This window comes from Etheostoma spectabile, chromosome 3 (assembly GCF_008692095.1).
Source record: "Etheostoma spectabile isolate EspeVRDwgs_2016 chromosome 3, UIUC_Espe_1.0, whole genome shotgun sequence".
Classification (NCBI taxonomy): Eukaryota; Metazoa; Chordata; class Actinopteri; order Perciformes; family Percidae; genus Etheostoma; species Etheostoma spectabile.
Window position 1 is genome coordinate 19,722,995 of NC_045735.1, and position 13,489 is coordinate 19,736,483.

General features: G+C 40.2%; 1 protein-coding gene across 5 annotated transcripts in view; it reads left to right on the forward strand.

The window, feature by feature from the left end:
• Positions 1–13,489, forward strand: part of aplp2 (amyloid beta (A4) precursor-like protein 2) — a 96,555-nt gene that overhangs the window by 64,913 nt on the left and 18,153 nt on the right. For all 5 annotated transcript variants that reach the window (XM_032505928.1, XM_032505944.1, XM_032505951.1 and 2 more), the window contains 5 exons: positions 183–316; positions 2,712–2,786; positions 3,125–3,283; positions 4,957–5,085; positions 12,616–12,715. In XM_032505928.1, the coding sequence (XP_032361819.1) occupies positions 183–316; positions 2,712–2,786; positions 3,125–3,283; positions 4,957–5,085; positions 12,616–12,715 (597 nt within the window). The remainder of the gene's footprint in view (positions 1–182; positions 317–2,711; positions 2,787–3,124; positions 3,284–4,956; positions 5,086–12,615; positions 12,716–13,489) is intronic.

Here is a 13,489-nt window from a genome sequence, read left to right on the forward strand (position 1 = left end):
TGTGTGTGTGTGTGGTGTGTGTGTGTGTGTGTGTGTGTGTGTGTCTCTGGTTTTCAGCCTGTTGGTCTGTATCTGTGTGTCTCCCTACCTAGTTGTCAGTCTGTCTGTCTGTCTCTGTGTCTGTGTGTGTCTCTGCCTGGTTGTCAGCCCTGTTCACCCACCATCTGTTTCTGTATTTGCAGCCATTCCGCCGACTCCTCAGCCCACCGATGATGTGGACATCTACTTTGAGACCCCGGCCGACGACAAGGAGCACAGTCGCTTCCAGAGGGCCAAGGAGCAGCTGGAGATCAGGCACCGCAACCGCATGGAGAGGGTGAGTTACCAGGTCCAGTCCGAACACCATTCCCCTAATTAAAGAGGCGATTAGTAAGGTTTCTATTGCTTAATACTTTGCTAATATACACAACCGGTCAAAAGTTTGGAATGAGATGTCCGAGAGGATTACTGCATTTATCCGTCATTTTTTACAAATAGATGCTGTTTTGTATGAATTGTCTGCAAACAGAATGCTGAATTAACCAGACATCTGAAAAGGCAGAACTTAAATGGTTTTATCTATGTTAAAATAGCTATTATTGAGGGAAAGAAGAAAAAACATCAGTATATCTATATCATATATAATAAGGTGATTTTAATCTTTTAAACGGTAATGTACAATATCTGTGATATTGATCAGTAGCAGTTAATCAAATAGTATTTACCCAGATGTAGAATGTTTAGGCTTTGAAAGCAGAATCTGTTTAGGAACATCCTACCAAAGTCTGAAGTACTTGCCAAATAACTGCCTTTTTTAACCAAAAACTACAAAATTATGGATAGTGATTAACATCAAATTCACAAAATGAATAGAACTTGTATTCCTTTAGAGAACACCTGTGAGGTGAAAGCTATTATTTTTCTCATTAAAAGGAATTGTAGATAAAACAGGCAGATGGTTTCATTTATTATATTATGAGGACAGTGCAGTCATTAGGCCTGGGCGCACATATATACTGATCAAAATTATAAACTTGACACTTTTGTTTTTGCCCCCATTTTGCATTAGCTGAACTCGAAGAGATGAGACTTTTTCAATGTACACAAAAGGCTTATTTCTCTCAAATAATGTTCACAAATCTGTCTGAATCTGTGTTAGTGAGCACTTCTGCTTTGGCAAGATAATCCATCCACCTCACAGGAGTGGAATATCAAGATGCTGATTAGACAGCATGCACAGGTGTGTCTTAGGATGGCCACAATAAAAGGCCACTCTACAATATGCAGTTTTTATTACACAGCACAATCCCAGTTTTGAGGGGGTGTGCATGCTGACTGCAGGAACGTCCACCAGAACTGTTGCCCGTGAATTTAATGTTCATTTCTCTACCATAAGCCGTCTCCAAAGGCGTTTCGGAGAATTTGGCACCACATCCAACTGGCCTCACAACCGCAGCCCAGGACTTCCACATCCAGCATCTTCACCTCCAAGATCGTCTGAGACCAGACACCCAAACAGCTGTTGCAACAATTGTTTTACATAACCAAAGAATTTTGGCAAAAACTGTCTCAGGGAAGTTCATTTGCGTGCTCGTCGTCTTCATCGGGTTTCGACCTGACATCAGTTTGTCGCCGTGACTGACTTGAGAGGGCAAATGCTCACATTCGTTGGCGTTTGGCACTTTGAAGAGGTGTCCTCTTCACTGAGGAATCCCGGTTTTCACTGTACAGGACTGATGGCAGACAGCATGTATGGTATTTTGAATGCATAGAGACAAAGTGACGAAATCCTGAGGCCCATTGTTGTGCAATTTATCAACGACCATTACCTCATGTTCCAACATAATAATGCACGGCCCCATGTTGCAAGGATCTGTACACAATTTCATTCAAAACATCCCAGCTATTGCATGGCTAGCATTCTCACCAGGCATGTCACCCATTGAGCATGTTTTGGGCTGCTCTGGATCGGCGTATACGGCAGCGTGTTCCAGGTCCTGCCAATAGCCAGCAACTTCGCCATTGAAGAGGAGTAAACCAACATTCCACAGGCCACAATCAATAACCTGATCAACTCTATGCGAAGGAGATGTGTTGCATGAGCCAGGCAAATGGTGGTCTCACCGGATACTAACTGGTCCGATTTGTCAGATTTGTGAATAATATTTGAAAGAAATAGGCCGTTGGTGTACATAGAAAAAGTAGATCTTTGAGTTCAGCTCATTAAAAATGGGGGGCAAAAACAAAGTGTCACGTTTATAATTTTGGTAAGTCCCCCTACTGGGGTTTGGGCTAAGTCTACAGTATCCATAAATCCTAGAAACAGCCCCGAGTGTGGTTTTCTGACTGTGACTGTGATCTATTTTGCAGTAACATTGAAAGAATGGTGAAACATCTGAGAAGCAGATAGAAAATCAGGCTTTTTAAAGTACATTTTTGTAGTTTAAGTAAAAATAAAATGCATCTTAAGCTTGTTGCGGGTGCATCTTAGAGTAGCCGCTGCCTGAGAGAATTCAGGGCCACAAAATGAGCTAATCGGTTGGCTTGCTAAAGACTTCCCAAAATGTAAACGGAAGAAAACGGCAAGGAGCAAAGTCATACTTTAAGGGTCACTTACCTTTGTGCAATGAAAGGCCTCTTTTGCCTCCAAATGCCTGTTTGACTCACTTTGAGTCGACGGGTGCGGTAAGACCACTTTGCATATCGCTTTAATTCCGTCTTTCTTGCTCCAGGTAAGAAAAGAGTGGGAAGAGGCTGATCGCCAGGCAAAGAACCTGCCCAAGGCTGAGAGGCAGACTTTGATCCAGGTAAGACACGCTGATCTTTGCCCCTGGGAGTCCCCGCTTTTGTCTCTTTGTTTGGGTGAAATATGGCGGCTTACGGGCCCTGGGTCCCTCGCTCCCTGTTCCAATAAAGATCCCTTTTCCCTGGCTGCTCTATCTTTATCACTTTGAGGCTAAATTAGGGCGGTGCTGAATGGGGAGACTTCCAAATGAGTCCTTAACTCCCCTGACAAGCCTGAGAGGCAACATAAGTGAAATTGAGAGCTGTTTTTTTTCCTTTTAAGTATTCGAAAGAGCTCTGTTGTGCCTTACAGGTTAAGGAGCTGATACATATTTATGTACGTTTGTGATTTTGTTTGTAGCACTTCCAAGCCATGGTGGAGTCCCTGGAGGAGGAGGCAGCCAGCGAGAAGCAGCAGCTGGTGGAGACTCACCTGGCCCGGGTGGAGGCCATGCTGAACGACAGGCGCCGTCTGGCCCTGGAGAACTACCTGGCTGCCCTGCAGGCTGACCCCCCCAGGGTAAACACTGCACACTGGCCTCTGGGTGCAGCTTTTATCCTCCCCTCACCTGGCTTCATCTGTCTGTTGCTTTTTAGTCAATGTCAACACACATGCACACACACACCCACACATTTCTGACAGAACACTCTCTAACACATTAACACTCGCACTCACTCACTCTCACTCACACACACACATACATTTCTCTCACAACCATAGACCGTATACAGTCCATGGTCACAACACTCTCTCTCACACACACACACACACACATACTCATACGGTTCTATCACAACCCACTCTCACACACCTTCCACTACTTATGGCCTGTGGTCAGATCTAATCTCCTGTCAAAAGACTCACTGCCATCTTGCATCATGAGCAGAATGGATTACTGCCACCAAAAAAAACACACATCCCAAAATGCATGAGCGCAAAGTCAATCACATTTGAACCCATAGCTATAATCCCTGGCTTTTTTTTTTTTTTTTTTAATTCCTCTTATCTAATAATCTTTTGATCCTTTTGCCAGTCCACTGTTTGCCACTGTGTTGCGAGGTGCTGCTTGTCTCTCTGAGCACCGGTCCTGGGCTTGTCTACCAAAACGAAAGGACAGAAATATTTCAATTTCATACTCATTTCAAATGTATTAAACTGACCTGAGAGCAGGGATTTCCAATCCTGCTCCTGTTGCACCCTGAAAACTCAGAAATTGCATCATCTGTGGTTTGTGGGGCTTTTTCAGTAGAGGTTATGTTCTGTCATATGCAGTGCATCTTTAGCACCTCACACTTGACTTGTGTCATCCTTCTGCTCCGATATATGAAGGCGGGGGGAGAAGAGAATCATTTTCATGTTATTTATCATCTTTAGTAGCACAAAGTGTGCTTATGTCTAATGATAGGCTCACTACTGAATGGGTATGTGGGTCATATTGTCTTATTATTTAATGTTTAATTTGCTAAACCAAATGAATCTGGGTCTTTTGAATGAAAATCGCAAATGTGGTTCTAAAATTAGAACAGAACTATTGATTGATTGATAGATTGATTGATGTATACAACTTTCGCGACAATATTTTGCTGTCCTGTCACTTATATCAACACAAGACAGGATGATCGCATCTAGAGCTATAATAATTCTTAATTTTATGGTACAATTAATCGTCTCAGAAATAATTGCGATTAACAATATTATTGTCTCTTTCAGTGAAATTAAAAGATATTTAGTTATGTATTACTTTTGCAAAACAAAATTCCATTTGCAGAATTGCAAAACTTTTGCAAACCAATGAAAGTTTCATGCGAATCACAGGATACATCTTTTAGTAATATCCGAGTCATGTGATAAAGATAATGTAGTAACAGAAATACAACAGCCTATGAAGTAAACCACCTTTTTTTTATCATAAAAACTTTTTCTTCTTCTTAAATGAACATAAAACTGATAATTACTATCAACAGCTATACCCCTTAGGACCATAGCTAATGTTAGCAGTTACGCAATTGCGGTTAAACAAATAAGTGATATTATGTAAAATAATTGCAATTAGACAATGACTTTGTATGTAATAAAAGTTACAGGCCAAATTGCATCATCTTGATGCAATTAAGAAACAGTATTACACGGACATGTTAATGAGGCTGTGTTTCACCACCCAACGTTACAAACCACCCCTCTTCTCCCCCCAGCCCCACCGCATCCTGCAAGCCCTGAGACGGTACGTCCGCGCCGAGAACAAGGACCGCCAGCACACCATCCGCCACTACCAGCACGTCCTGGCTGTGGATCCGGAGAAGGCTGCGCAGATGAAGTCCCAGGTCAGTGTTTCAGTCCCGATGAGCTGATCTAGTGAAAAATGAACCAGGGCCTAAGGTGATGTGTTGATGTCAACATTAGAAATGTCAAATAACTTTGGCAAAAAAACATTTTAAAAAGCAACCACAACATTGAAAAAGTGACAAAAATGTCAGAAAAAGCGTTAACTTTCTTCATGGTTCACAGAAAGACAACACAAGCGGTAATATTTAGGACAGTTTGGACATGAAAGGGGAGAGACGTGCAGGAAATTGCCACAGGTCAGATTTGAACCTTGGTCTTCTGTGTCGAGGAATAAACCTCTACATATGAGCACACGCCCTACCGACTGAACCCACACCCACAATTAACACACTTTAAAGCTATAGTGCGTAGTTTCTGTCTCCCCCATGAGAATATTCTAATAATAACAACAACACTGTCGGGGCATCCACATGATACAAGCCTTCAGTAATCATGTACATCATTTATTAATTCCACAAGGGGAAATTACAATTTACACTCTGTTGTTGGCACACACATTACACACAGGCCTGAATTACACACTCATTCTCAGTACCTATACACGCACTAATGGAGAGATGTCAGACTGAGTGATATTGTGTGTTACACAGTGTGTACATTCACGTTAATCTATTCAGTTGGGATGCCATGGTTCACAAAACCAAGTGTTTGGTCCATATCACGTCATATCTTCTTGTATATTATATTGTCACATCTATTTTTTCTTTGAATCTTTAACACTCCAAATATACTTCATCATATGCTATATAGCTAAATTATCCACAATGTAGGTTGCGGTATTAAAACAAATAAAAAAATCATGTAATCATGCACAAACTGAATTTGGCTTTAAGCACATTATTGGGACCATCTCTGAGGAAAGCTAGGTGAGATTTTGATACAGCAAGAGGGAAGATATTGATGACGATGATTTCAACATGCTTTTCACTTATTTGGAGAAAAAAAAAGGAGAATGTGTATTGCCGTTTACAGGAACTTATGTGCCTTTTTAGTACTCAAAGAATAAAACTACTTTAGGCTGAGTTTTCCTAGTAACCTTACCAAAAAGGTTCAAGAGGCTGCAAATGTTGGTGTAATAAGAAAATGTCTAGTGGATTTAAGACAAAATATTCTAATTTATTGAATGAATCAAATTTGAACATGTCTGTCAGTGGCTTGTTGATCTTTATATTGTTAACTAATTTCCTATTGTGGCCTGTGACACACATTCATACTGTTTGATAAAGGACTTATTAGATTTTACCTATCATTGCACTTATAATAACGAGCGTAGCTGTCCTCAGTTTAGGTCGTCCTGTACGTCTCATCTCCGGTTTTTCCTGCACCCCCTATGTGTGTGTGTGTGTGTGTGTGTGTGTGTGTGCGTGTTTGTGTGTGTGTGCGCGTCAGTCGCGGGGGGGAACTGAGCATCCCTACCCACTGCAGAAAGCCAACAGGACAGCAGCACATTTCAGCAAAAACGTTGCAGCATACATTGATGTTAAAATATATACAGGTTGGCTCCGACTTGGGGCTCCTCCCACAGTTAGTGGGCCCATGGGAGATAGGTGCCACGTAGCTTTTTCGGGGCCGTGCCTAGCCGGGTCCGTGGCAAACCCGGGAACCAGGCGCTCGCTGACGAGTCTGGGCTTGGCTCCAGACGGGGGCCCCGGGCTTCCTCCGGGCAGGGTCACTCCATCTCTCTCTCTGTGATTCATAGGGGGTTTTGAACCAGTCTGGTCCCTCACCTGAGACCCCTTTGCCATGGGAGACCTTACCAGGATCTCAAAGCTCCCGACAACACAGCCCTCAGGTTCATAGGGACACAGAAACCTCTCCACCACGATAAGGTGATGAGGAGAGGCATTTGCATTTGAAAAGGCGCGTGAATTAATGATCTTAAAATTACAACTAATTGATTATCAACTGTGTAGTCCTTTAGTATAGTTCAATTTAGTTCATTGATACCTGCCAGTAGATTTTTTAAACAGTGTTTGTAGCTCCAGCAGAAGATCTAATCTCAGAAGATCTAATCTTAAACTCCCTCCTATCTCATCAACATTCTCGTATACTGGACATAAACAGGAGGCAGTATGTAGACTACACCCATTGCTGATGGTTGCCATGGTAATGTCAATAGTTTAATCTCAGAGACCGAAACATTATGACCCAATCAGGCGGCAAAACATTGGCGTCAGTGTCGGTGTTGCCAAAGGTCTTTCCACTGATTCCTAACCAAAACCGGGTCATAAGTGTTTCCAAATGTCTCCGGTTTAGTGGCTCGGAAATGCCAGAGCAGGGGGTATGAGAGGGGGAAACGCAGCAGAAGATCTTCCTTTTTAAACCAAAATGTAGCAAATGTAGCCTGAGCCTGTTTCGAAGTACTGTATTAAAGACTGTGTCAGTTAATCTGAAACCTCACGCAGAGCCACTCCAAGATCTCACCCTCCGTAGTGAGTGAGTAGAAAGAGTGTGTGTTTCTCTGAGTTGATGCCCGGGAGGAGTGAGTAGGCCGGTCTGACGGAGGGAGGGAGGGAGGGAGGGAGGGCGGGTGTTTCATTCACTTAAGCCTCAGCCTCAGATTAACACTGCGCAGGTCTTGTGTAATGCTGGACTCTGAGCCACTGCACAGGGATTTGGCTTGCAGCTCTTCTGTAAGATGTACTCGCCTGTTTGTGGCAACAGCCTTCGACACCATTTACAGTTATCCTCCACCATTACAGATAACACAGCAGATGGAGGAAACATAGACATAGTGAGGAGGGGCAGAAGGACCTCAGGGTTGCTATTTAGAGGAATTGTGGTATCTGGGAGCCTCTGTGCTCAGTCATGGGAAGCCAATCTGTATTGTTGTGCTTTCACGCTGTTTATTTGTCAAGCCTTGATCCTTTTGTATGTCTTCACTCAGCCAATCCAGCAGCATGTTCAAATCTGCATTTTTCAGTTCTTGTGACTGTGGATTTAACATGTGCGCCTTAGAAGTGCATTACAAAAGAACTCTCTGCAAACAGAAGGCTTGCTGTGCTTTATGTAACTGTGTTTTGCGACTTTCTGGGATCAAATAGATACTGATACCAGTATCAGAAAAAGAAAAGGTACTGCCAAAATGCTAGTATTGGTAATGTTCGAGTACGATCCAATACCAGATAATTTAGCCCCAAAGAAAATGTACTTCAATGTAGTTTATTTATGTTCTTTTTCATGTTATTTCCATGAAATTTCCATTTATGTTCTTTTCCATGTTGTTTCCATCAACGTATTTTCATTATTGCATTATTTCAAGTATTGCGTTAGAAAATATTGATGGAAACTGCAAAATTCGGAAAACTTCCTCAACTTTGCAAAAAAATGTTTTTACGCTCGCTTGAGGTGTTTTTTGCCTTTTTGAAAAAGAGTTAAAGTGCTCATATTATGCTCATTTTCTGGGTCATAATTGTATTTGGAAGTTATATCAGAATAGGTTTACATGGTTTAATTTTCAAAAAAACACTATACTTGTGTCATACTGCACATTGCTGCAGATCCTGTTTTCACCCTGTGTGTTTAGGGGTCTGTTTTAGCTCCAGAGTGAGACATCACACTTCTATACTATCTTTGTCAGGAGTTGCACATGCCTCGTTTTCGTTTTAGTTTTAGCATCATTTTAAAAGCTCACTTAAAATTCGCTAGATATTAGATTGAAACGTGACTACAGAATGTCAAACTAGAATAAAAGAAAGTTCTTTGGCATTCATTCTCTCTTTGTATTTGTTCATGTTTCACATGTTTAACCTGAGCCCTGACCTGGTACGGTGCTTACCAAGAAGCCTAAGTCTTAGATTAGTTGAGTTTATTTGTTACACAGAATGTTGAAGAAATACAAAAATGCATGTGAGGGTGTGGTAGAAACCTGTAACGGCTTGTATGAAACCACAACCAAAGTACATAGACAAATGTAGACCTACAATATCAAAAATGCAATAAGCAGTATCTAGGGTTGGAGTCCGGCCATGGGCCTTCTGCTTCATGTCTGGCCCTCTCTCTCCTCTTTTCTCTCTGTTTCTGTCTAAGTAAAAAAAGCATAAAATGCCTAACAAATGATACATAATAGTATATATACACACTGATCAGATCGGTGCTCACTATTGACTGATACTCAAGTAAAGGTATCAGTATCGGTATCGTGAAGGAAAGAATGGTATCTGAACACTGGATCAAGATTATTAGTTTTTAGAAAAGCCTCACCTGTCTAGCTTACCAGAGCCTTCTTGATGCATAGACATCTCTACTCCAACTCTGAGAGATGCAATCTTCATAATGAGGCTTGTGAAACACAGACAGGAAGGTGCCACAGGGTCTGCAACCAGCCTTTAATGGGAAAGACGCATTACTGCCATCTGTTGCTGGCTCCGCTGCACTGCGGCCATGTGTTAGAAGATTAAAAATAGTCAATTATCATGGTGGGAAATAAACACCAGTCACCTGCCAAGTGCTGGTCAGCGCTGTCAGTGGCTGGGAGTTTTGTATAGTCTGCCAACCGCTTTGGCAGCCGAAATGTGGAAATATCCCTCCGCTACAAACATCGTGCGGCTGGTAGAACGTGACTGGAATTATTGTTGTTATTTTTTTTGGAACACACAAAGTTTTGTGTCTGTTGGATCCAAATAGTTTGTTGTTTTACCCAAAGTGGGATGTAGTGGTGATCATTGGGGCTGACAGGCAGTAGATCCTGTCAAGTCAGTTCTAAGCTTCGAGACGGATTTAAATATTACATGCAGCAACGTGTTTTATGTCTGGCTGGGAGCGAGTCTGACTTCATCTTAAGGAAATGTGCTCCCTAGCAGAAAGCACATTTCTGACATGAGTGACTCTCTCCCTGCAGAACATTTATATTCAGGGCAGAGAACAGCTAGCTGTGTACTGTATAGTCCTTTATTACATTTATGAAACGTTACGGTCGGTTTCTCGGTTGCACTCATTCATCCAGAAGCTGTACAGTATATGAATTAATGAATAACGTTATTATTGTGTCATGCTTAAAAACAAGCGACCAGATACTAGAATAACAACATAAATTAAACAAAAACCTTTTTTGTCTTTTTTTCCAATGGTTTAGAGACAGAAGTCGACAACTTATATATACAGTGTGTATGTATGTATGTATATATATATATATTTTTTGTTTTTTTGTTTTTTTTTTAATCTAAACTTGCATATGTTTTTACTGAGCTGGGGGAAAAAGCCTTCTCTGACTTTGCTCCATGGTCTTGGAATAACTTGCAAAACCTGCTCCATCTAAATGATCTAGTCCCATTTAATGAGTTTAAGGCCATGTTAAAATGCCATGTAATTCAAAAATGCAACTGCCACGTGCGACCGGTTCCTTTCCTCTATGTGTGATTTTGTCTATGCTGTATTTCAGTTTAAATTGGAACCGGTGTGCCGTCTTGGCCAGGTCTCCCTCGGAAAAGAGACTTCAATCTCAAGGGACTTCCTGGTTAAATAAAATAAAATAAACAATCGTTCCATCTGGTCGTCATCAGTACACCAGAACATTTCAGGATTTTGAACAGACATTTCATGTGAGATGGGTGTTCTTAACTCATCATTATCAAGACAAAACTAAAGAAAATGGGATTCATTTTCAACATCTCCTAATATGTATACATACAGTATAGGGATTTGTATGTGGCATGATGTTGCTGACTCAGTTAAAGCAGTACTAAATCAGGGTTCTAGATACAGAACAACTTCTTCCTCTCCGCTCTTCTGCCTCCTTTATGGTATGTGTTGTTTTGTTTTTTTCTTTATTTATATATATATATTAATATATATATATATATAATTATATATATATATATATAATGTATGTATTATATATATATATATATATTATTATATATATTATTATATATATATATTATGTATATATATATATATAATATATGTATTTATATATATTATATATATATATATTATATATATATATATATAATTATATTATAGTATGTTTGTATGTATGTATGTATGTATGATGTATGTATTTTCTGGTTCTGAAGATGATTCCAATCTCTCATAATGCATTATCTCACTGCACCACCAAGTCTCTCATGCTTCTCTGTGCAATCTCCTAACAAGAAAATGTATTTTCTGGTTGGATAAATACCGTTGGATGGACATTTTCTACTAATAGTTGGCAATCACACTGTAATTGCTTGTTACTGGATTAGCGTTGAAACGATTACTCAGTTAATGGATTTGTCAGATTCCATATAATGGTTCATCAGCATTTTAATGATTGTTAAATCAATTCAAGTTTTTTTTTAATTCCTGCTTCTCCAATATAAGGATTAGCAGTGCTTTTCAATCTTAAATCATTCTAAACATAGTTGTATCATGTTCTTCCAGACAACATAAGCACTTTAAAGACAACACCCAGGGCTTTGGGAACCTATCATTGCCATTTTTTCTTATTTTATGGAATTCTGTACGGCCCGCAGATAACAGGGTGCAGGTGGCTTGCTCACCCTATTCTCATTCCCAATGAAAACAAATGGAGTCACACTGGGAATACTTTGAATATAAATAAGGTTCCAGAGAGCATAACAAAATCTGATTGGCTGTCATAAAGGCTTAGTGTCAATCCATGTATCAAGTTATTTTACTTAATAAGTCAGTTAATTTGAAAACAGAGCTGGCGCGATATGGACAGTATATATTTTAAAAAAAATCGGATATCAAAACACTTTTTACCAAACACCTTGATATGGATAATATAAGTTTGACAAAAAAAATTCACAACATATTTACGCATTAGTAATGTGTATATAAAGGTAAATAATAGAACAGCTTGAACAGTATGGTAAAATACATTACTTTTTAATTACTTTAAAACCAGGAAAGACAACACTTATGTCACATCACTATATTATGATATTCTCAATATAAGGCGATATCAAGCCACATATCCCGATATGGATATAATATCGATATATTGCCCAGCCCTATATTATTTGTAAATAAATAATTTCAACGGGACATGAGTTATGGGCCATTTAAATGTGTAATCGGTGTATCTGATGTTATATTATAAATGTTATTAATGTCTGTTATTAACTGGCTCCTGGCCTCCTGTCATTGACAATATATGTCAAAAGTGAGCCTCGGCCAAAGCAGGTTGAGTGTCCTTGCTATAGACTAAACTATAAATAATAATAATATTATAGACACTTAAAGCGCTATCATACAGAAAGGCCCGGGATGACCAGGGTTCCAACCCGGTACCTTGTTGCTGTGAGGTCACAGTGCTAACCATTGGGCCACCGTGCTATATATTTGTTTATCCATTAACATATAAAATACTTTTTATCAAATAATTACAATAATTAGCTGCAGTCCTGGATGTGAATGGTAATCTTGGTTATTTTGTCCTGTGTTTTGAATGATCCAAAAATCCCGGGAATACGAGCCACAAGCCTTTTACTTTGAAGTCATTCCAAAGCTGGATTTTGGTTCCATGATTGCCTGTTTGTCTGTTTCTCCAACACCAGGTGATGACCCACCTGCGTGTGATCGACGAGAGGATGAACCAGAGTCTATCTCTGCTCTACAAAGTACCTTATGTGGCCGAGGAGATTCAGGATGAAATTGGTGAGTCGTGTTCAGGGAAAAAAAGCCCCCGGGGCTGTAATAAGAATGAGAGCGAAATGAAAACAGTGATGGAATTCGCATATGTCCCAGACAGATAAGCCAATGCATCGCATTTCCTCTGACCCACAGTGAAGGCTTTTGCTTTCAACTGCTGCAAACTGTCAAAAAAAAAACAACAGTCTTCTCTTTGTGCAAGGGGAAACACAAATCTAGAGCACCGGACAGGCTTTAGCGCTGTCTGTAAACCAATTATCCGAGAAGCGAAGAAAAGCATTGTCTTTTTCTCTGTATATAATTTGTGAAGGAGAAGTTGATACCGTCTGCTGTCTGGTTTATTAATTTTATAAGATTCTTTTTTTTTCTTTTGTTTGATAGTGATAGTGGATAAACAGGAAAGGGAGGGGAGAAAGAGGAGATGACACGCAGCAAAGGGTTGTGGGTCGGATTGGAACCTGGGGCACTGCATTGGACTTACATGGGGCGCTCTACTGGGTTAGCTAAAGGGCGCCCCGTACTCTGTTTTTTTTTTTTTTTTAAGTTAATTTTGAATGCATTTTCGGCCTTTATTATTGACAACTGAAGGCATGAAGGGGGAGGGCGCAGGTCCGCATGTCAGAGTCTAACCCTGGCCCACTGCGTCAAGGAGTAAACCTCTATATTTCGATTCAATTTCAATTTTATTTACAGTATCAATTCATAACGAGTTATCTCGAGACACTTTACAGATAGAGTAGGTCTAGACCACAATCCAGAATATATAACCTCTATATATAG